At 40.1% G+C, this 24,481-nt stretch overlaps 2 protein-coding genes and 1 long non-coding RNA gene across 3 annotated transcripts; 1 reads left to right on the forward strand and 2 right to left on the reverse strand.

Annotated features, from left to right (window-relative positions):
- The first annotated feature begins 317 nt into the window (after positions 1-317).
- LOC129757802 (uncharacterized) lies at positions 318-3,351 on the forward strand. Its single transcript, XR_008739808.1, has 7 exons — positions 318-746; positions 822-915; positions 976-1,366; positions 1,479-1,850; positions 1,908-2,244; positions 2,781-2,962; positions 3,086-3,351. It is a non-coding gene; the product is annotated as an uncharacterized LOC129757802 (long non-coding RNA).
- A 5,996-nt stretch (positions 3,352-9,347) lies between these two features.
- On the reverse strand, positions 9,348-11,041 carry LOC129758038 (dentin sialophosphoprotein-like). The gene is made up of 2 exons (XM_055755454.1): positions 10,974-11,041; positions 9,348-10,905 (listed from the first exon to the last, which is right to left on the reverse strand). Exons 1-2 carry the CDS (start codon positions 11,014-11,016, stop codon positions 9,350-9,352), a joined length of 1,599 nt encoding a protein of 532 aa, XP_055611429.1. The 5' UTR covers positions 11,017-11,041; the 3' UTR covers positions 9,348-9,349.
- An 8,245-nt stretch (positions 11,042-19,286) lies between these two features.
- On the reverse strand, positions 19,287-20,083 carry LOC129757708 (uncharacterized). The gene is made up of 2 exons (XM_055754994.1): positions 19,526-20,083; positions 19,287-19,460 (listed from the first exon to the last, which is right to left on the reverse strand). The coding sequence occupies exons 1-2, from the start codon at positions 20,032-20,034 to the stop codon at positions 19,304-19,306; spliced, it is 666 nt and encodes a 221-aa protein (XP_055610969.1). The 5' UTR covers positions 20,035-20,083; the 3' UTR covers positions 19,287-19,303.
- Between the last annotated feature and the right edge of the window lie 4,398 nt (positions 20,084-24,481).

Consider the following 24,481-nt stretch of genomic DNA (forward strand, 5'->3'; position numbering starts at 1 on the left):
ACATGACCAAGGTTTTTTGAAACACGAGGTTCGCCGACTTTAACAGTAAGTAGGCGAGGAGTGAGCGGGGCTCTCAATGAGTTTGTTTACAAACATAAGATTATTTGCACAGCTTTTCTGTGGTTGGTTGGTAAACAAACTCCATGAGTTCCGCAGCTGCATAGCATAAATAGCCAAAATGGCTAAATCGGGAATTTGATATTCGGTAACACCTCCTATCTATACACACCTTGGTCATGACATTGTAAGCTTACACAGTAAACTGAAATTACCGAGTTCGGTAATTTAATTTACCGAACCAGTTCTGTAATTTGGAAAAAATCGGTAATTGATGATTTTGACGTCTATTTTCTAACGAACTTCGTTAATCGATTCTTGAACTACCGAAGTTCGTTTAGAAACGTGTAAACAAATCGGTTTGTCATCATTTTTTCGGTAAAAAACGCCGAGTAAACTGTAAAACAATCCTGCTGTCATATGCCGCTGTCAAAACTTACGTCAAACCCCGTCTCACTCTCACAGCCGTGATTAGTTAATCGCATCTCGCTTTCGCTCAAGAAAAGCTAGTCGTCTCGAGTTTTCCCTTGTACGCGAGCGGGATGTCTTGCATCAAGCAGCCGTTGATCAGTTGCGAGCAAAAAAAGCGCAATGCACGCAAGCGGAATAGTTTTTTTTTTGTTTTCACGTAGCAGCATCGGGAGCTTCATCTTCATCATCACCCATCCCACCAGCAGCAGTAATCGTAGGTAAATTAATCATATTCATTTGTAAAATTAGTTTAAAAATTGATAGTTTGATTAAGCTCCAACTGCATTATTCAGATTGGAGCCGTTCAATGTACAGCTGCTGGTCGGTGAAATGATTAATCCTCAAAAGCAACAACTAGCGTTTCCGGACCAGTACTTAAATAAGTAGGTAAGTATCGAACAAGTAGAAACTTTTTGCAAATTTTGCTAATTAGTATTTTTTCTACAGTCATGGTACCAACAGTTTCATCAGCATCATTTGACGGGTCGCAGAAACACTATTTTATTCAACCGGGTTGCATAAATGGAGGAACAATCCATCCGACGGACGAAAGCAACCAAGTCTTTGGTCACCCATCCATAACAAAAAAAAAACCCTTTAATTCTATTCTGAAACCGATATTTATCCATATTTTTTTACTCTTGTCGTGTTCCAGACAATGACTGTTAACAGGCAGTTCAGCGCCGACTTCGGCTCCGATAAATATTGCCAGCTCTACTGACCAGACGAATCACACTAACAGCAGCAGCCTCTACATTAAAATGTACAGCTCCTGTGGCAGTTCACAGTATGTACAATTCATTCTACAATGGCAGCTACATCCCTATTTCCCACGACGGTAAGTTTTTATGTTTTTAATTTAAAAATTATCTCGACGCTCATTGATTTCCGTTTCGCCTAGAAGTGCAAAAGGAAAAATTGGAGTCACCACACTAACCACTTTTTTGCAGTGGCCCTGTTACTGATCAAATTTATCAATTGTTTTCGTGCGGTGGACACTTTGCACGATGTTCTTACGATTGAGATTTTGAACAAGGAGAAAATCAAGGAATCTGTTCATTACGAAATTATTTCAACCTCAAACAAAATGAAAATTAACGAGCCTATTGAAAGAACCGTATCGCGGATGAGATATAAGAACTTAAATATTCTTCAAAGGAGGTCATCAAGTTATTCATCAGAGTCAGGAGTACCTATATATCACTCTATCAACTGACGAACAAATTACACAACAGTTGAAAGCTGGTATTTTCACCTTATTGCTGTTTGGGTCATCGCCTCGGACACAATGCGGCGATAGTAACATTAAATCAGAAATGGAGGTGAGTTTTGTTGGTTTTGATTGAATTTTCGTTAAAAAAAATGTGATCACATTTCAGCTTCTTTCCGGTTTTAGCTTGGTTCACCTTCTCCCCTTATTGCTTTGGCGAACATAGCAGGGCAGCGAATAATTATATTCCGGCCATAGTAGCAACCAAGTCTGGAGTATACAATGCTTTGATGGATTTCAATAACTCTCCGAAAACGCTGTAGCTCATCCAACGCTTCTGTCGATAAGTATATTCCTTCCGGGAATACAGGCTAAGTTTCAATTCATCTACAGGAATACTAGGAGAAGTGGTGACTGAAATTTAACATCATTGTCATCGACCCTTTTTACTTGATGAGTAATCACAAAAAATATCATTGACGACTTTTTCCAAAGCACAGCCAGAGGTGAGTGAAGAAAATTACTTCTGTATTCCTAATTGCACATTCAAAAAATAACTTTGTTTTCAACGGAACATTTAAATTCAAACTTCAAATAACGTTTTCAAATTGAATTAAATAGAGATTGAGATTTAAAATTGAATACAAATACTAGAAACTCCATTTTCAATCTCAAAATTATATTCCGAATTGAATTCGAATTTTGTTTCTGATATCAAATTCAGTGTTGAAATTCAGATTATGAAAAGGATTATGAATTGAAATTTGTTTTGAGGCTTTGATTATAATTTTTTTTCTTCAGAATTTGAACTAGATTTCATGATTTTTATTCATGTTAAGTTGACAAATTATGATTCTAGTTTTAGGTTCGCCTTTCTGGTTGATATTGAGCTATAGATCGAAGATCGAATTGGAATGAAAAAAAGTTGAACTTTTATTTTTAGATTTAATTTTGGAATTTATTCTGAAAGGTTTCATTCGGAATTAAGAGATCAGTTTTTATTAACTATGATTAACTCTGTTTCTGCATTTTCATATTTCAGATAAAATGCCAAGAAGCACAGAGGTCTTGCAACCAATGTTCGAATAGAATGACCAAGAAATTTCAACTCGTAGTACTATAGAAGTTGGACTGGATTATTCTTATTGTGTCCAACTTCAGCTGATAAGTTTTAAAACAGTTTTTGAACCCAACACAATAAAAATATGTCTGCGAAAAGTTTATGTAAGTACATTCCATACATTTCACATGTACCAAGTGTTGTTTTCTAACTTTTTATTAATAATATTATCATAAGTAGATTGAATAATTTCATAAACACCTTGTAACCTTCATTTTCGATTACAGAATAAATCGCTCATCGGCTTCCGGTCCCTTCGGTTTCTGAGCCTCCATATGGGCCTTTTACACATTGACGAGGAGGCCTTTATCCTGGCAACAGTTTTTCCATCAACGGCACACACATTAACTTATTCAGTACCGGCATGGTTTCAGGAGCATAAAATATTAATTAAAGAAGAACATTGTAGCTTAAGAATCCTAATACAAAAATTACGAAGAAATCTTACTGAAAAAGGAATTGCGACTAAAGTATTTTCTTCTTTTATGATAAACATACATACATGAATGCGAAAAATATCGTACATGTGTTTATTTATTTTTGTTGCTTCTTTTTCAGGCATATGACAACATGCCGGGAATGCCGGTATTATTTATCGAAAACTGAAAATTTTCGGTAACTTTTACCGAAAGCCGTAAAGTGTTTGGTAATTTCAGCTTATGATGCACAGCGTATCACGCGAGATGATTCGTGCCTCTTATCATCTCGCATATTATGCGGTGTATAAGAAAGCTGAAATATAAAACGTTTCTCGGTTTTCGGTAGAAATTACAAAAAAATCTACAGTTTTCGGTAAATATTACCGGCATTTCGGTAATAATAACAGATATTTTAGCAAAATAAGCGGTGAAATCTTTCAAAATTATCGGTAATATTTACCGGTATTTCGGTAATATTTACCGGTATTTCGGTAATAACTAAAGATATTTCGGTAAAAACCACCGGTTTTTCGGTAAATATTACCGAACTTTTGAAATTTTTGGGTAAAATTTTACCGGTTTTCCGGTAATAATTACAGATATTTCTGTAAACTCTACCGGTTGTTCGGTGAATATTACCGAACTTTTACAGTTTTTTCGGTATAAATTTCCGGTTTTTAATAATAATTACAGGTATTTCGGTAAATTTTTTAGGTATTTCGGTAACAATTTCACGTATTTCGGTAAAGAATACATGTTTATCGTTTGACTTTACCGGTCGTTCGGTATATATAACCGAACTTTTATAATTTTTCGGAGAAAATTACAGGCCTTTCGGTAATAATTACAAGCATTTCGGTCCTACAATACCGATTGTTCGGCAACATTACGAGCGGTCACGTTGACAACTGTCAATATTTTGACAGTTGATATTATATATGATCAACAGAGTTTCGGCATTTTTTTACCGAAAAAGATCTGTAATATTTGACAGCTGTCACTTCTCTGCCTTGGAAAAAATTACCGAACGATTTACCGAGTTACACATGTTAGGATTTCGGTAAAAAAATTACCGAACTCGGTAATTTTCGTTTACTGTGTATGTCGCTGACCAAAAATCAGTATCGCGTGACAGAGACATGCTAAGCAGTATCAAAGTCGGCTGATACTGGCTGTCTGACACTGATAGTTAGCAGCTCTGGATCGAAGTCTCCGTCGGATCCTGACAGATAAACTTCAGACCAAGCCCTACAAGATCCAAAAGGTTCAAGACCTTACGGTGAACCAGAAACAAGAACGTGTAAAAAGAGCCAAGGCACTGCTAAAGAGGGCCGCGGAAGAAAGGTTGAAGAATATTGTGTTTACCGACGAGAAACTCTTCACCGTACAGCAGTTCGTGAATAGGCAGAACGACAGAGTTTGGTTGCCAGACAGATCCCAAAGCCATGCCGACTTGCTGACGGCCACCCGGCGACAGAAACTAGCATCGGTGATGGTTTGGGCCGGAATCACCCGTGAGCAGGCTTCGGACGCATCCTGAGGCGCGACTCAAAAGAGGCAGAGCAGTACCACTCATAGAGGAGGAACTCCCAAACTCCTGTGCCCAGTAAACATGAATCGGCAGAGAGGTAACTCAAATCGACAGAGGGATCGCATCGATCTCTCTTGCGATTTTGCATCATCTAATCGGCAGAGAGGATCACACCATACGCGTGCCTTGGATGAGTGACACGAAATAATCTAAGACACGCCCTCCAGAGAAACACACGAAAACAACCCGAATCGTGTTTGTATGTTTCTCTTCGAGACGCGTGTCTGCCTGCCTGCGAGCGAAGTCGACTGCTACGATTGAAAGCACGCATATAAAAAAACACGGAGATAATTTAATTTAATTTATTTTATTAGAGAGGCTTGCTTGGTAGATTCGCCTCTACACGGAGATAAATGCGACCACACCGTACGAGAGTACGATTCAAACTGATTTCGCATGTACGCATTCGTATTCGTTGCCTCTAGGTATCTCGGCAGGACAAACCGAATGAGAATATTTGCGTTCTTGGAGTGTCGCCGAAATTAACCGTTTTATTCTAAGTTCGGTGACTCAACTCTCAATTTTTTGCATGCTCTGTCGATTTTTGAGAGGACGCGCTTACTGGGTGGCAGTCGAAAACCACTCTTTCTCGCTTCTCTTACCGCCAGAATCGCTACATCTTCGAGGCAGATGGTCACTCCTTCTCATTCCTTAACGCCGCTTCCCAGTAAGCGCGTCCTCTCAAAAATCGACAGAGCATGTAAAAAGTTGAGAGTTGAGTCACCGAACTTAGAATAAAACGGTTAATTACGGCGACACTCAAAGAACGCAAATATTCTCATTCGGTTTGTCCTGCAGAGATACCTAGAGGCAACGAATGCTAATGCGTACATGCGAAATCAGTTTGAATCGTACGCTCGTACGGTGCAGTCGACTTCTCAGGCAGGCAAACACGCGTCTCGAAGGGAAACATACAAACACGATTCGGGTTGTTTTCGTGTGTTTCTCTGGAGGGCGTGTCTTAGATTATTTCGTGGCACTCACTCAAGGCACGCGTATGGTTTGTTCCTCTCTGCCGATGTGATGATGCAAAATCGCCAGAGAGAACGTTACGATCCCTCTGTCGATTTGAGTTACCTCTCTGCCGATTCATGCTTACTGGGTTAAAGAGTGAGAGCAGATTTTAGCTCCGTGGGTGTTTGCTCTCAAATGAATCCGAAGCCTGCCCGTGAGGGCCGGACTTCGATGGTTTTTGTCCCTGAAGGAGTGAAGATAAACCAAAATATTTATCGGGAACTAGTTCTATAGAATGTCGTCGAACCGTGGGCACGTCGACACTTTGGTTCCAGGGATGGGGTTTCCAACAGGACTTAGCGCCGGCTCACAATGCGAAAAAAAAAGTGAGTTTTGTATTACGCAACATTTTCCAGGGTTCACCAGACATGAACCCCAAGGACTTCGCTGTTTGGAGTATGTTGGAGGCCGATGTCTGCTCTAAAAACATGAAGGTGTGGAGGTCCGGAAGCAATATCTCGTGGCAGCCTGGGATAAAATACCACAAGAACACCTGCAGGCCTCATACGATGCGTTCCTCGACCGTCTGCGGCGAGTGGTTAAACTCAAGGTCGAACAAGTCGAACTTTAGCAGTGCATTTTGAAAAAGTCATTTGATTTGAAGAGAAATTTAATGAATTTGAAGTAAAAAGTTGTTGTTTTGATCAATTTATATGTTTATTTCAATGTAGCACTTCAATTGCCAGACCCTGTATATTTTAATTTCTCTTTTTTAATTCTAAATTCTCTTTTTAAATCCTTAAATATCAATATCCTATTAACTTTTTTCAATTCTGAGTTCTGAATCCGAAGTTTTCAATTTTTTACTGTCAATTCGAAATTCTCATGGTTTAGTTTTCAAATTTCGTTTTCCATGCTTTCATTTCTTCATTCTCGTATCTAAAGTCTCATTCAATCTGTTCTTTGGTTTTTAATGTTGAAAAATGTTCAGTTTTCCTGTTAAGGAATGAGAAGAGCTAGAATGTGGAATAAAACATTGGAAATAACAAATCGGAAATTAAAAATCAGACGAATTTTGAATGAGGCATAAGAATAGAAAAATTAGAATTGACAGTTTAAAAAATGAGATTTATGAAAAAATTGAAAAATGAGAATAGATGACATTTAAATTCGAATAGCAAAAATAAAAGCTGGTTTCAGAGAATTTTTATAGCATCTATTCTAATTTTTCAATTTTTTCATAGATCTTATTTTTTAAACTGTAAATTCTCATTTTTCTGTTCTTACGTTTCATTAAAATTTGTCATTCCTAATTTTTAATTCCTAATATTTCCTTATTCATTTCTCACAGCTTTCTGATTTCTCATACCCTCTTTTCCATTTCAAATTTTTTATTCCTCATTTCGCATTTCGTATTTCACATCCCATAGTATACATTTCTCATTGCTCGTTCTGATTTAGTATTTATTATTTTTATGTCTCATTAAGCTTTTCTAAATAAATATTTTCACTTTCTTAGTCATCATTTCCCATTTTCTCATTTCTCATTTTATGGTTTCTCATTTTCTTATTTCTCATTTCACAGTGGTCATTCTTAATTTCTCTTTTGTCACTATTCATTTCTCATTTTCTTTTCTTATTCAACATTTCTTATTTATTATTTACTATTTCGCATTTCTGATTTTTCATTTCTAATTTCTCAAACTGATTTCTCATTTCTCGTTTCTTATTTATAAATTTTTGTTTCTCTTGTATAAAGTTGAGTTTCTCAGATCCCATTTCACTTCATTATTTGATATTACTGGAAGCATCACTGTTCAATTTTACGTTTTTCAATCTAAGATCTCCCAAAGCGCAAATTCAATCATCATTGAGTTTAAATACTCATATTTTTATTCTGAGTTTTGTTTATCTATCAGCTCTCAGACTCAAACCTTTTTTCGACATTGAAGATTTATCCTCAATTCTTCGATACCAACCTAGGCTGGTTTATAGTAACCCTAAAACTAACATCAGCGATTATTTATTCATCTAACCGTTCAGAGTTTAATTGGATCTGTCGCTTTATGAATCAATCAGCATATCTGAGCAGCTAAAATCTGAATTGAAAGCCAGAGCGGATTGCCCGATTCACACTGATTTAATTGCCGGTGTGTGACAATTCGAATAACATAATACCCATATTTGAGGAATGCCCATCTCTTTTTGATCCTAGCGTTAATTTTTTATTCATTACTGTCTCCCATAGCCTAGCGTAAGAGTAGGAGTAGGTAATATCTTTCAGAAGGCAACATTCTCTCATAAATAATTGAATGAAGACCATAAATGTCAGAAGCATTTACTAGAGATAAAAAGGATTTACCGACGACGTCGACGACAATGTAATCCCATTAGTGAGTTTGAATTTGAAGATCCTTGGTCCGTTTTCCATCCAAAACAGCTAGAGCTGCCTTGCAGCAAGACAAGGGTGGGTGACTTTAACGAGATGGTTTCATTCCATTTGCCTCTGCTCCAGCTAACCAAACAAAAGCGTTACGAAAGGGAGAGATCCTTACCCAAAGACAAGACAGTTTATTTTCGGGGTGAAAGTTGGAGGTTAGAAGAGGGATGGGATGGATCTTTGACGGTGGGGCCATCAAAAATATCAACGGGTTTAGTTTACAAGGGTTGTAGAAATTTACTCTTGGCGCGGTTGTTTCGTTTGATTCAACAGTTCCGAGTAATGAATACCTACATTTTATAAATTTTATAAACAGTGAAGATGAAAAACGTCGATAAAAAATTTACAAATTTATTTATGTAGACATCTGCAAATGTTGAATGAGATCTAGCTGAAAACAAACTTATTCGAGCACCCCTCACGAGATGTAAAAAAATCGCCTAAAAGTATACTAAGACAGCTTGGAACAGACGGTCTGGGGGAAGCGCTTTAGTTGATCTAGATAACTTTTCAAAGCCAAGAATAGCTTACTGGCACAGCGTTACAGTTCGAAAAAAATGAGATTTTGTTAGATAATTCAAAGTTATACCAAAAACTTACAGAAATGATGATTTTCGTATTCAAATTAAAAAAAAAGCTGTCCACACATGAATTTTCAGATTTGGAATCAGAGAAACATGCTTGGGTGGGATATAATTAGATGAATAAATGACAGATTTTCAACAATGTATGTATGAATTTGAGTTGATGGCCGAGAGTTTGGTACTCTATATCACCACTTTTACGAAAACGTTGTCAGTCGTGTGCATTTTGTTAAAATAGGGATGTTCTTTTTTTTCATTTGTTTTCCACTTCCTTTCTGTGCTACTTAAATTTTCATTCGTGCTTTTTCGAGAAAATTGAAGATTTTCAACAAGCTTTCATCTTTGGGAATAATGAAAGACTGATGCTTAATTTCTCTAAAAATAACAACAACATTGATCTTCTTTTATTTGGCCATGGATACCCTTAAACTTTGTTCGCAACGGATTGTTGCCCCGCACAAACTTAATAAGAACTTCAATGTTTTTGTGCAATTCATTTAAGCTTATATTGTTCTATTTACTGAAACGTTACTGTTGAATGAAGCCGAAACATTATTAGTACCATCACTGGGTGGTCCAGTTGATTCTGTTGTTGACTCTTGGTGCTGAGTTGGACTTGTCGAAGTACTGTCATTCGCAGATTCGAAGCCCGAAGTTGGTTCAGTTGATGAATCACTGGTGTCATCTTGGTCATCCGGAGAAGAACTGTCACTTGATTCTCGTTGTGTTGTTGATGAATTGCTATGGTTTGAATGTTCATTATGTTCAGACAATTCGAAGTTTGAAGTTGGTTCAGTTGATGAATCACTGCTTTCATCATGGGCATCCGAAGACGAACTGTCACTTGGTTCTCGATGTGTTGTAGATGAATTGCCATGGTTTGAATGTTCAGAAGATTCAAAGCTTGAAGTTGGTTCAGTTGATGAATCACTGCTTTCATCTTGGGCATCCGAAGACGAACTGTCACTAGATTCTCGATGTGTTGTAGATGAATTACCATGGTCTGAATGTTCAGAAGATTCGAAGCTTGAAGTTGGTTCAGTTGATGAATCACTAGTTTCATCATAATCATCCGAATATTCATCTTCGTCATCTATAGGAGCTTTTGCATTAGATTCATCTGCACAACTGCATGGAGGACTAGTTGATTCGTTAGATGAATCACTGCTTTCAGTTGGGTCTTCTTGGGATAATGGTTTAACAGTTGATGAACTGTCTGATTCATTGTGATCGAAGCCTGAAGTTGGTTCAGTTGATTCATCATCATGTTCATCTTGGTCATCCGATGAAGAGCTGACTGTAACTTCTGGTTCGGTCGTTGAAGAAACTTGATCATCAGATGAAGAACTGTCTGTAGCTTCTGGTGCTATCGTTGATGAATCATTAGAAGATTCGTGTTCATGCTCATCGAATCCTGAGGTTGGTTCAGTTGGTTCAGTTGATTCATCATCTTGTTCATCTTGGTCATCCGATGAAGAGCTGACTGTAACTTCTGATTCGATCGTTGATGAATCTTGATCATCAGATGAAGAACTGTCTGTAGATTCTGGTGCAGTCGTTGATGAATCATTAGAAGATTCGGGTTCATGCTCATCAAAGCCTGAAGTTGATTCAGTTGATTCATCATCATGTTCATCTTGGTCATCCGATGAAAAGCTGACTGTAACTTCTGGTTCGGTCGTTGATGTATCTTGATCATCAGATGAAGAACTGTCTGTAGCTTCTGGTGCTGTCGTTGATGAATCATGACTGTCTGTTTGGTCTCCTGATTCGTTATGATTAGAAGATTCGTGTTCATGCTGATCGGAGCCTGGAGTTTGATCATTTGATGACACAGTACTTCCATTTTGGTTATCCGATGAAGAACTGTCAGATGATTGCGGTGATGGCGTTGACGAATCCCGATTGTTTGCATGCTCTCCCGATGTGTTGCCGTTAGATGATTCCCTTTCTGCACTTGTAGTTGACTGTTCTGTTTCCTTACTGGGAGGTGTGGTTGTTTCATGTTCGGACGGTTTTTTATCCATCGAGCCAGAGATAGAAATGCTTCGAGCAGATGCTGAAACGAAGTAAAATGTCAAAAAGATGCTTTCTCATGTGTGAATGTAATTCATGTTCATGAATTACCTAACGCACAAATGCTCGTTAGAATTAAAAATTTTAAAATCATGCTGTTGCGTAAAACAAATTTTGAACAGCAGAGCAACGAAGAAAATCTTTGAAAGAAAACACAGAGGCAGTCAGCCTTTTATACCTACTGCTTTTTTATAATTAAAATACGACAACTATCCAACTCTCGAATTTTATGATAAAATGACTAATTAGTTCGAGGTGATCGGGTCGATGGAAATTGGTAAACGACATTCAATTAAAAATATGCCTTTCGATCGACCAAAAAGGCATATTTTTAATTGAATCCAGTTCAATTATGATATTCATGACTGAGATAGTAAAATATTAAACTGTGGCAGTTTAGCAAGTGTTTTTTGGTCATTAAAAATTCGCTAATGACTGTTTTGACATGCACAATTAATTTGTTGGTTGTTAGAATTTCAAAAACTATACTGGTTTGACATATTGCTGTAGAATTGATTCGTTCCATAATAGCTGAAAAAATGGGCAAAATTATTTAAAAACACAAAAAAGTTCTACATAATAGACCTAATTTATTGGTTCAAAATTGCTTTCTCTCATTACTCTTTCCCTCTTCTAATTTTCCTCTTCATAACTTTCGATAGAGCTTTACAACCACACGCCGATTGGTTTCATAGGAATGGTACGCTGATAGGTAGCTGGGTCTCACCATTTCTTCTTCGGTTGGTGGTTGAATGCGAACTGATTTTATCCAGGGCTATAGGGTGCGAATTTATTAGAACGGAAAGTCGTCTACATCGACCACCTTATAACCGTTCGCATTAAAGACCATCAAATCAATTTTATGATCAGTTTTTCGGTATCCGATATCTATTCCTGAATTTAGTTAACAGGACATAGTGGACGGCCATGAGAAATTCTGTCAGCTTTTTGTACAGAGAACAGACGTTAATCTCGATAACAGTTGTTTTTTTTGTAAAGTCGAAGTCGCTCAATGGAAACATCTACTTGATGATTTCCTATCACGATATACATACTTACTGAAGCTATATGATCTTATCCTGTCTAAAGGTTTTTGATTTATGTTTAATCTCAAAGTTCATTTGAAAAGTGTACTTAGGACTGAATATCTTCGAGTCTCAAGCTGAAGTCCGCTTTCCCGGAGATACCGTTAGATAAGCTTCTAATTGTGCGTTGGTATGTCAGTTGCACCCCAAAAGTACTAGCTCAGGTAGTTCCCCACAAAGCTGATGTCTTGTCCCGAAGGGATCACTAAGTAAGGGAGACATCCGAGGAGCTCTGGATAAGGTATGCACTGTAGCTTACGATTGTGATAATAAAGTTTCACTATCATGTACAGAGATGCCCGAGTTATCGTCCAACAGAGCAATGACGTGATAACGGCCCGCAGAATGTGGATGTTTAAACCTTTCTGAAGCTCAGGGCAACTACCAGGCAGAGGAGGTTCCTTTCCTTTTCAGAAAAAAGGAAGGCCTCATGGCGGCACGTTATCTAAAAAACGAGAAAATTGTAAGGTACCTACTGTAGCATAGAGTTATTGTTAATTTGCTACCTCAGTAAGGTTCTTATAAAGCTACACTCTACACTAGCGATTGCTCTTCCATACGAGAATTGCCTTATCATGGGTTTCAAAACCTACCATCGATTGAGAATGTTGAATAGCATCGTCGACTGTCGAGCTCTCCTGCAACACCAACAACTTCTTCCATGCAACTAAAATTAGCAGTCGCATGCTAGCTGCAGGAGTCGGCAATGAGGTAGGCTATGCGTGTCGCCCAAACAACCTTTCTCGCTCGAATCCAAGCGTGCGATCAAGTACCTGGGGGTGATGACCGACGACCGGCGGAGCTTTGCGACCCGCGTCGACTACGTCTGTAAAAGTGTGGCAATGGCGACAGCAGGCCTTTCACGGGCCATGTCGATTAACTCGGCGATCCGCTGCAGCAGAAGGAGGGTCCTGGCGAGTGTGACCTCGTCCATTTTGCGGTACGGCGGAAGGCAGCCTTAAGCAGGCAGTGTAACCAGCAAAAGCTCTGCAGTGTGCTGCGGCTGATGAACCTGCGAGTAATCAGCGCATACCGAACGGTGTCCTCGGTAGCTGCTGATGTTGTGACGGGGGTCATGCCCATCTCGGTCTTGTTAGAGGAAGATATCTTCTGCTACGAGCACAAGCACATGCCCGATGTGCGGAAACATGCCAGAGGCCTCGATGTTCAACTGGCAGCACCAGAGGGACAGCTCGGAACGAGGCCGCTGGACCCATCGCTTGATCCCTAACATCGGATCCTGGATGGACCGGAGACATGGATATGAGGAATGGATATTTAAGTTATATCGATATTTATAAATAGTTGTTAACAGTTGATCACCCCTCGCCACGACAGGTTACAATCCCGATCGTTCCTCTCTCGAACTGTTCACACTCACACTAGTTTCCTTAGGTCCCTTTCTCAGCTTTGTTCTTGTACACACACACACACCTCGTTATGCGACAATCCAACGGCATCAGTTTCAAACGGTAGCCATGACAGTCAGCAACAATCATTCCGTCAGGTTTCCAGTCGTGGCCAGTTGGACAACCGGAGATTTCCTGCTTGACGTTAATGGAGATTTTACAATGGAGAGGTGGTTTTCTGCATGCCACAGTTCCTGACTGGTCAAGGATGTTTCATGCAGTACCACCATCGGTTTGGACACGTGGTTTCGCCATCCTGTCTAACCTGTGGATACACTTCCAAAATCGCCAACTGCAGTATATGACCGGCGAGAGTTTGCGAACACAAGAGATCTCGGCGGGTGTTCCTCAGGGGTCAATACTCGGCTCGGTTCTGTGGAATATCACTTACGACGAACTCCTACAAACGAGCCTCCCATCGGGAGCTGAACTCGTAGGATTTGCGGATGATGTAGTCCTCTTGGCGAGAGGCTCCTCAACAGCGGAGGTTGAGCTACTGGACACGGTAGCTATCCAGGCAGTGGAAAGCTGGATGCACTCCAAGTGCCTGCGTCTAGCCCACCACAAAACCGAGTTGGTACTAATCACCAACCTTATCTCACCCCAAACAGGTGCCATTGGACCGTGCAATATCGTGTCCAAACGCGCAATCAAGTACCTAGGGGTCGATGATTGACTACAGGCTCAGTTTTACTAGCCATGTCGACTACGTGTGCAAGAGAGTGGCCATATCGATCTTGCGGTACGGAGCAGCGGCCTGGAGGCAGGCCCTGGGAAGAAACTGTAACCCGCAGCGACTTAGCAGCGTTCAGCGGCTGATGAACCTGCGGGTTATCAGCGGATACCGGACCATGTCGTCCGAAGCCGCCTGTGTTGTAGCGGGTGTCATGCCCATCTCGGTTTTGCTTGAGGAGGATGTCTATTGCTACGACAACAAAGACACGCCCAATGCAATGCAATGTACGAGATCTCGCCAATGAGGACTCGATGTCCAACTGGCAGCAGCTGTGGGACAGGTCAACGAAAGGAAGGTGGACCCATCGTCTGATTCCGCACATCGGGAGCTGGATAGGAAGAAGGCACGGTGAAGTGGACTTCTATATGACGCAATTCCTGACTGGTCTTGGATGCTTCATGAAGTACCACTACCGGTTTGGACATGTGGCCTCGCCATATTGCCCAGATTGCGGTGACGAAGAGGAAACACCCGAGCATGTGGTGTTTGTTTGTCCGAGGTTTGTGGCGGTACGTACTTCCATATTTGCCGCCTGTGGACCCGACACGACAGCAGATAACGTCGTACGGAGGATGTGTGCGGATTCCAACACTTGGCATGCGGTCAGCGATGGGTTCACCCAGATCAAATCTGTCCTGCAGAGGAGTTGGAATCAGCAGCAGTTCGCAACCGGTGTAGGATGACTCCTTCGTCGGGGAGCATCTGAGTAGTGTGCGTCCGATCCTGGCAGCAAAGCATACAAAGATAAGAATATGCCTTCTGCGTATGCCGAGTTGCCTAGTACATCCCGCGTCTTTGTGTAGGATACCTCCAATGTTACCGTCGCGGAGTATCTGAGTCGAACGCGTTCTCTGCGACAGAGGCTGTGGGGATAAGACATGACCTTCTCCGCAGTCGAACTCGAAGGGGGAGGAGTATACACGTCGCGGAGAACTCTCGGGTAGAGTGGTCTCACGTCGCCGTCGGATGAGCCACTCGAGTCGGGTAGGATGACATCACCGTCGGGATTCATGTGAGTCGTAAGTGTAAAAGACCCGTACGTATGTTGTGACATATGTGAGTCTAGGATAAACTGCTTTCGATTCGGCACACGGTAGGCAAAAAGCCTAGGGTTGTCAGCCAGAAGGGAGGAGGAAGACCGGACCACGGTCGGAGTAGAATCCCCTTTCGGCGGGGGGCATTCGAGTAGTGTGCATTCGATCTTAGCAGTAAAGCATACAAAGATAAGACTCTACCTTTTGCGTATGCCGAGCTTTTAGGTACGTCGCAAACGTTGTGTAGGATACCTCCATCGCCGCGCAGTTTCTGAGTAGAACGCACTCCCTACGGGGGAAGCTGCGGGGATAAGACTTGACCTTCTTCGCAGTCGAACTCGTAAGGGGAAGAGTACCCAAGCAACCAAAAGTCTCATATCTTCTTAAACTCGTTCCTCCAAAGTTCGAATTTCGCTGAATAAAGGTTTCAAAGGGAATTGGTACCAAATTTTCTCGAATGTGAGCATGAAAGTTACAAAAGGTTCCTCAAATAGCCTTCTATGGACTTGAAGTTCCAAAAAGTTCCTCAAATAGCCTTTTTTGTGACATGTCAATCGCACCCACACAGTATAAAAGTTTCAAATTAGGTCTCAAATAGCCTTCTTTGAACTTCAAGTTCTAAGAAGTTCCTCAAATAGCCTTGTGTGAACTTCAAGTTGAAAGAAGTTCCTCAAATAGCCTTTTCAGTGACATGTCAATCGCATCATTCAGAATAAAAGTTACAAATTGGATCTCAAATAACCTTCTATGGACTCGAAGTTCCAGAAAGTTCCTCGAATAGCCTTTTATGAGACATGTCCGCCATTTAATGAATATGAAATGTGAACGAACATCACAAAAGGGCATATAATAAATAAATCATTTTTTGAAGCTTGGAAATTGTTAAAATGTATAATTTATTTTGAAACTTCAACTCAGAACAACTTAAATCTAACTCGCAAATGATTTCTTTGGAAAAGAGTAAATAGTTTGACTTTATAAAATTTCGTCCAACTGTATATACTTACCACGAATTTATCACACATTGAAAGTCATTTGAAACAATTCATTGATAAAATATCAAGATAAAATCAAGAATTTGTATAATTTTATGCTTAACAATTAAAAACATGGAATTTAATTTTTTTTAACCGATATTATTTTAACGGATGATTGATTTATACGCCGTTTCGTAATGTTTCTTAGTAATAATCAACATGCGTCTTTGCTGTTGGCTGCTGGTTGCCCTTGCGGGTATTCTAGGAAGCTTATAACCACTTCTAATTTTAGCTGCTGGTATAGCATCATCTAGGCGTGGCGTCGTGGCAGCGTGTTCGGCTATCATCTCGGAGGATGGGGTTCAAATCTGGTACCAGGACTAATTTTTTCCATTAGGTTGTTTGATTGCTTGAGTAAGCAAATCAAATAATTATGTAGCAGAGCTGGCGTGCATGCCGGCATGTATCGAACAAAATTAAAAACAAAGCAATTAAGTATGATCAATTGAGGGAGGGCATGCGAGGAATAAAGATGGATGCCGAGAAACCGGCAGCACCACATGGGCTGGTGATGACCAAAATAAGAGAGGAGAGGAGAATTATTTTTTGTTTTTGCTGATTAAACGTTTACTTGTGGGCTGAATAGAAGGCCGTTCAAATCTGTTATGGAACTTCAAAGTTTCAATAAGAACTTAAATTTTGGGCTGAATAAAAGGAACTTCAGCACATTGATTATGCTGATTAAGCTGTGTTCGACCTTTTTAACGAGACTTTTGGTTGCTTGGGTATTCACGCCCCGAAATATCGGCCGGTGAGTCACTCGAGTCGGTGTAGGATAACGTCTTCACCGGGAATCATCCGAGTAGTTTTTCGTAAAGCCCCGGACGTGTGCTGTGACAGGCGCGAGTCTAGGAAAAGCTGCTCTCGATTCAGCACACGGACGGGCAAAGAGAAGAGAACCTCGAGCCAAACTAAGCGGAGCCAAGATCTCGAGTCATTAGAGGAGAGGTCATTGGTATCTGGCAGTGGTCTCGAACAGAGGAGGAGCGCACGATAGTCATGGAAACCAAGCGAGCCTCGAGTTGCGAGTAAAGGCCGGACCTCGAGTCGTCAGAGGAGAGGTCCTTAGTCTTGAATCGTAACAAGAGGCGGGGTATATCTACTGGAGTATTGACTTGAAATTGAGTTAGCCGATGAGCGCTTTAGCGCGGACTTGGTCTCCCATCTCGGGTACAGCCTTCGATGCAGGTCCGGATGGGAATTATGACCAGAAGCTCCAGGTGGAATTTATGGCGTAGGGGTACTTAGTATCATGAGTCGTCCAATTGCACCCATGGACCCAGAATAGCATACTGGGGAGACACGGTGGCTCGCAGTGCTTTGGAATCCGTAAAAAGGATTTTCCACCTGGGTATGCGTCCGACCCCATGGTTTGAAGCTACAAAGACAAGGCAACATCTTCTGCGTAGCGAATGCCGTGGGTGCGCTGCGTTCGTGCGTAGAATGCTCCACCTTCGGAGAGTGTCTGAGTAGTGCGGTTTCTAACAAGCGGAGTTGCGGTGATAAGACTTTACCTTCTTTGCAGTGGAAATCGTTGGAAAAGGATTATTCAACGATCGGGGAATACCCGCCGGTAGCGTGGATCTGGAAGCCGGGTGAGCCATTCGAGTCGGAGCAGGATGACGTCTTCGTTGGGAATCATCAGAGTAGTTGCGTTAAGTCACGCGCGTGTTTTGTTGCCGGCGCGAGACAAGGATAAGCTGCTCGTGATCGGCACACAACGAGCAAACCTCGGATCCTGGAGATTAGAAGTTGGGTTTCGAGTCGTTGGAGGAGAGATCAGGCCTTTATTCAACAATAGGAGGAGTATAAGTGGTCACCTCGAGTCATTACGAGGAGAGGTCAGATCTCGAGTCGCTAGAGGAGAGATCGGGCCTTGGATCGTGCAGAGGTCAACCTTGAGTCGATGCTAGAAGGGGTCGGATCTCGACTCGTTAGAGGAGAGATCAGGCCTCGAGTCGCGAAGAGGAAAGCTTTATGTGGGAATCTCGAGTAATTGCAAGGAGATTTAGTTCTCAAGTCGTTAGAGGAGAGTTCGGACGTTGAGTCGTAAGGATGAGAGGTTTTGCTGAAGGTAGTCTCGTCAATGAGTGATAGACCTTCCACTATTGAAGCATAGTGTGTTAAACAGTTCAAGGTGAGAACTAGGTCTGCGGCCTCAGGTGGAGTTTAAGGAGTAGGAGGTATGTACGAAGTATACCATGAGACTTGTACCCATGGACCCAGAGAAGCAAACTGGGGGGACGTGGTGGCTCGCCATGCCGTGGAATACAATCCGTAAACCGGGATTTAATACCTTTGGTTACCAACTAAACGGTACATCCTGGCTGAGCGTAGACTTTTCGCTGCTTGGCTTCAACCCTGGCTGGTCCACGTCCGTTGAAAGGTCACTGCAGGTTGGCTCGTTTTGGCGCTGGCTGGTCCCTCTGGCTAGTAACTCTCTTCCTAGTGGTCCTCTTGAATATGACTGGTTCTCTTGCTAACCGCAAGTATTGATACTTGAGAGTTCTCCTCTCGAACAAACTCGAAATTTCCGTATTTAGACGTACCTGTGCACATAACCTGTTAAGATGTACACTGGGTAATAACCAATGGGTCATAACCTAATTAAGGTTTGGAGGTAATTACATAACCAACCATAGATTGACAACCATTGTAGGTCTCTGAAGGTTGGATACCTAATCTACGAACCATCGGCCGTGGAAGCTTTCAAAATCTATTCCCGTTGTAATATTGTCAATGCAGTTGACATCCCAAGTTTGCGTGCTAGAGATTGGCAACTTTGCAACCATCGACGATGAAAAATTCATCAAATACCTCGGCAATTGGCAACCCATTCTTTTGTTTGGTTCCGACACTTGGAAAATGTTTAATAGATGTCTGGTAAACACGAAATGTCGTCATTAATGTCGCCGTAGTTGTTGTTGATGAAAACTCCGGTGGAGTTTCAGCAATAAATCTTGTAAAAAACACTATTTCATAGGAAAATCGACTCACAAATAATCCTATACCTAAGTGAACTGAAAATATATATATTTTTTAAAAATCCAAATCCTTTATTTTGAGATGAGATAGCAGCACTATAAATTGAAATTAAATAAATCAACCGTCGAAATCAGATCCAACAACCCATGCCCCGAGGGACATTTGCTGTACACGCCGGAACAGTTGACGCCATGAAGACCATATTTCCTGGCCAGCCGATATTCCTCATCCATTTTGTCCGATTCTGTTGGTCTGCAATATAATCAATTGCTCCGTTACATTTCAGCTCAACAAGACAACATTCCCACAGTACTCACGTAAAAATCACATCCAAAATTTCCCCAAACATCCCGTTGTGACTCACGGGGGTTTCCGCCACTTCGCAGATCGTCCTGAGCACACAGGTTCTTCCCTTCCGACCCCAGCTGTCCAGCATCGATTCCAGCACCTTGTACAGCTGCACCCGGCTGTTGTCCACGAACTCGTTATTGAGCCGCTCTTTGAAGACGTCCTCGGCCACCGGCCAGATGATGGTCTCCGGAATGACGTAGTTGGCCTGCACATTGACGGCCGCATTCAAACTGCGCTTCAGCTTATGATGGAAGAACACCGGATAGATGCCACCGAGAATAATCTTGGCCACCCCGCCATTGACGACAAAGCTCAGGAACCTCTTGGCTCTGGAGTGGGGCTCTTCAGCCGATGACGACGATGATGATGATGAGGCAATCGTTTCATTGGAACAACATTGCCCGAGTTCTAACAGTATAACCAATGTAAGCAAAATCGGGAAAACCATTTGCCGGGGAAAAGCTGGAGAAAACATTTTAGCTGGAAAGTGATTGCTGGCCGAATCTGTGATATAGTGCTATTAACTGTCCAGTGCCCAACTGATTTCGCATTTCGGTTCATCTCCGTTGCCACAAATGAATTGATCCATATCGATAGAAGCTGTTGACACATTAGGGGGATTCATACCTATGTCAGAAACTTTGTATCTTTAAGCTGTTCATAGAAATTTTGCAAAACTAACGATTGATTTATTTATTACAGAGGTTCATACCTTCTTGTTTGAGACAGCTCAGATGACCATAAAAACAGATTTTTTTACCAAACGGTTGTTAAAAGCTTAACTTTTTTGAAAGTATCTGACTAGTAGATGTAGTTTAAATATTGTTAACTTGACGTGATAAAGATAAGCAACCGCAATAAGGAAGCATCTATTTCAATTCTTGAAGTTTCAGCTTAAATTCATGAACTTTTTTTCAACATCAAAAATTGAATTTCAAAACTTGAACCACCCTAAAAGCAGACAAAGATTATCACTTTCTCTTGTTGATTGTCGCATGTCGTTCTGTTTGAGAATCTCATTTGACCGAATGTGTGGGGAACCTTCTTGATTCAAAGTGGGCTCTGATCTGGATGAAATGTTTGACCAGCCGATAGATGTTGCTTGCTTTTTGAAGCTAAGACCTGCATCATAAGAAATATTCAAAGTTTGATATTCATTCCAATGGGATAGGTACAACTAAGTGATTGAATGGGATTTCGTTTGCTTTACTTTGTTTTAGATTTTTCCTCGATAAGAGAGGGATTGATAGAAGTGTAAATTTTTCTCTTCATTTTAGCATCAACAATTATAAAATATCCGCTTGCAATAGTTTCTTCAGATAAACCCCAGATGCATTCCCTCTGAAATATTGATAAAATAGATAAAACTATTAATACAATAAAACGCATCTCATCTGTCGGCAACTTATGAGTTTCTCTTGTCGATACCGGGAATCGAACCCAGTACGCCTGGGTTACCAGACTCGCGCCAACCTATCCACTAGACAACATCAGCGCTCTTAAACTAAATTTAATCTTTTATATTTAAAAAACCGTGAGTCAAGTCATTTCGCAGTCTTCCACAAAACTTTCAAATAAGTTAAAGTCTGCAACATTAATTATTCAATTTCTTTCTTGAAACATGTCAGAAACTGTTGTAATATTATTTTTTGTTCAATTTTAAAATTGTAGAATTAAAATTATTAAAAGCGTTGTATATCTGAAAAAAGAAAGTTCAGGCCAGATCAAAACCCTTGTGTGGATGAAGGATAAAAATTGCTTCAAAAGCTTTTAGTTTACATTTTTAAAGATCGACTGACCCATTTTTGAATGTTCACACGCCATATTACCGAAACTAGAGGTGATAGACAAAATCTGACTAGTGCTTCAAATTCAGGACAACAAAATCTTACATAATCAGTTACATCAGTCAGGCACAGGTACATTACTTACATACATCAGTCAGGCACTAAAAATGCTGCTCTTCTGTGTTATAACGCAGTCCTGCCACCCCTCCTCTCACAAATTGAGGGATTTTTTTTCAACAGTCAAGTAATCACACTCCATGTGGCTATCTACCTAATCAAAAGCCAACGAATTAGAACCAGCAACAAACGACCAAGCAACAAACATATATTTTCAAAAAATCATGTTTATGAACACTTCAATTCGATCCGAGCACAAGTTGAAATACACCGCGAAATTTACCTTTTTTTATTCACCTAGCAAAAAGGTAAATTTTACTTTTTTTGCATTTACCTACCAAAATAGTAAGTAGGGGAGAGGAAGGCTATATGCGCATTTTAAGGAAAGCACTCATTTTCTCCTATACTAGAAAAGATAGGAGTCTGAAAACTATATGCACATGAGCGGACATCTGTTTTATATACGTTAGTGAAATTTTTCTGTTAAAATCTCTTACAGTTTTTGTGAAAATAATTTTATAATAAAAGAAGTCAAAATAGCCGATTTCCGAAACTGGCGGGCTAAATGCGCATATTTATGTTTTTAGCTATATTTCATTACCACTTGCAATATTTTGATATTATTTAATTGAAAATGGTAGATACGGATGTTAAGCATACGTCAAGGCCGAAATTTTGGTTAAATTTTTCACATCACTAGTTCTTTTGCATGAAACATAGTTAAGTATGCCATATGGCCATATTTCAGGGTAATATTTTGTTCATATTGTATTTTTATCGGATCAGTAGGAAGTTCTTCTTTTTTCGCTGTAAGATCGTGATTTGAGCGTATATTTCATGTTTAAATGATAGAAAGTAAAAAATTTATAAGACTAATCTATTTTTCTTGATATAGGCCTACCTTGATATGGGCATTCAGAACCTGTCTCTTATTCCAATATCTTATCATTTACAACTTTGCCAAAAGCTTCGATTTGTTGAATTTCCGATTACCAGATGAATAAGAAAGAAAAACCACTAAAATTTTTGTTCACAGCATCTGTATGCACAATAATTAAAGTTCAATATATTATAACAAAACTGACAAAAATCTTGTTTGAATTTTTAAATTTTTTCGACTTTATATAATAATTTCATTTTATTATGCCATGTGTTAAAAGCGTATTACCCTCAAACTGCACTAATTAGATATGATGAATCTCCAGCCATATCGTCAATCGGCTGTATGTGCATATTACCCAATATGCGCATATAGGAACACTTCCCCCTAATACTGTACTATTCACTGATTTAAATTCATTGAAAAATTGATTTTTATTTCTGATCATTAGGCACGTCTATCTTATACTTATGGTTGGAATGTACCACCGTGTTTAAAAAAATACTATTCAGGCAAAACCTTTTTTTCACCAGGCTCATGGCAATTCCATTTGCGTTCTTCCGAGCCACCATGGCCGCTGAATCCTCATGCATTGCCTTTACACATTCATGCCCTCCTCTGTTCGACTAGTCAGGTCCGGTCCGGCTTTTCCGGAATGATATCTGGAGAATGACGTGGAATTAACCTCGAAGCTCTTAGAACCAATCTGAAACCAACCAAAGCATTATGACGAGAACCAGCACAACTAAATGATATCTGATAATGGTAGAATACACATCCCATTCTGATCCGATTTTTACATATTGGGCACGAAGCAAAACTTTCTTCCTAAATGACAAAATAGCTTAACCTCAATAAACGGGTTCGGCAACTAGTTACTTTTTTCGAGATGAATCATACCGATTTAATTAGCATAATTCAGGTCAATTCAGGTGAATTTCACTTCGATACGAGGTAGGATTTACCTTTTTTGGATTCACTTTTTTTTGCTCGGTGAATTATGCCTTTTTTCCAGCTCGATTCTAGTAAACTTTACCTCACTGGGAAGTGAGTTTTACCTCGAAAGGGTAGAAGTTACGTTTTCGGCTTCCACGAGCGTTCACTTCGCTATCTCGGTAACTTTTACCTTTTCATTATTTTCCGTGTACTCTTCGGGATATGTACACTCAGAAAAGTATTCTTAAGTAAGCTGTAAGATTTTCTTTTCAACTGGCGTCATAAGTTAAATTATTGAAATTCATGTATTACAGTTTTATGACGCGAATGAATTCAGAGATGAAAACCTACTTCAATGAGAGATTCCCGCTTTTCATAGCAGGGTCTTTTGGAAACAGGAAATGTCACGTGCAATAATAAAAATCCAAAATATTTGATGTGTTCATTTTATTTTTCTTCGCAAATTTGTGTGGAATAATTTCATGCATGGTCACATCAGCAACACATCAACACATGGTTCCCATGGAGTTTTTCGTTACATCCGCAAATTTGACCTAGCGTTTGTTGCCGGTCAGCATGTTAAAAAGTAAGGCAGAAAATTTATTATAGCATGCAAATATATTTAACGACTACAAGAAAAACTTACCATTAAAATTACAATTTCATTTCACTTAAAGAAAATTATAAACTGTACAGGTAGTGCTTCGTTAGACTTTGATGGAGTTTTCACAATTTCGTTACTTCTATTTTCATAAGATGTTCTTACGAAAACTGAAAACATTTCATAAGACTTTTATGAAAAACATTTTTGCACTCTAAAAGGGGGTTCATAAGACGCATTTTATGAAAATTATAATAAAAATTTGCCTGAGCGTATTTTCTTGAAACCACTCACAACCAGGGATGCCAGGTGTTGAGGATAAATCTGTGTATGTCTGAGCACAAGGAAAATCACAAATTTGGTATTGGTGTGGTTTTGTATTCGGATTATTTTCAAGTCAAGAACTGTACAAACACATGTTCCCTACCACGTACCATGTCGATTTAAATAAGCTTAGCTTAGCTTAGCTTGTTTTGTTAGAATATGTGCTACTGTGTACCCCTTGTCGCTAAAATAATGTTAGCGTGTTCGTCTCGTTTGGCTACACTGTCGTACGCCAACGGACGGTTTAGTTCTTAGTTAGCTTTTCGCCAGATTAAAC

This window comes from Uranotaenia lowii, chromosome 3 (genome assembly GCF_029784155.1).
Source record: "Uranotaenia lowii strain MFRU-FL chromosome 3, ASM2978415v1, whole genome shotgun sequence".
Classification (NCBI taxonomy): Eukaryota; Metazoa; Arthropoda; class Insecta; order Diptera; family Culicidae; genus Uranotaenia; species Uranotaenia lowii.

Excerpts from the sequence above, each read along its gene's own strand:
- LOC129758038 (XM_055755454.1), bottom strand. The coding sequence starts at position 11,016 with ATGATTTTAAAATTTTTAATTCTAACGAGCATTTGTGCGTTAG. Across the intron at positions 10,906-10,973 it reads AACGAGCATTTGTGCGTTAG|CATCTGCTCGAAGCATTTCT; the intron begins GTAATTCATGAA and ends ACTTCGTTTCAG.
- LOC129757708 (XM_055754994.1), bottom strand. The coding sequence starts at position 20,034 with ATGTTTTCTCCAGCTTTTCCCCGGCAAATGGTTTTCCCGATTTTGCTT. Across the intron at positions 19,461-19,525 it reads ATTTTGGATGTGATTTTTAC|ACCAACAGAATCGGACAAAA; the intron begins GTGAGTACTGTG and ends ATTATATTGCAG.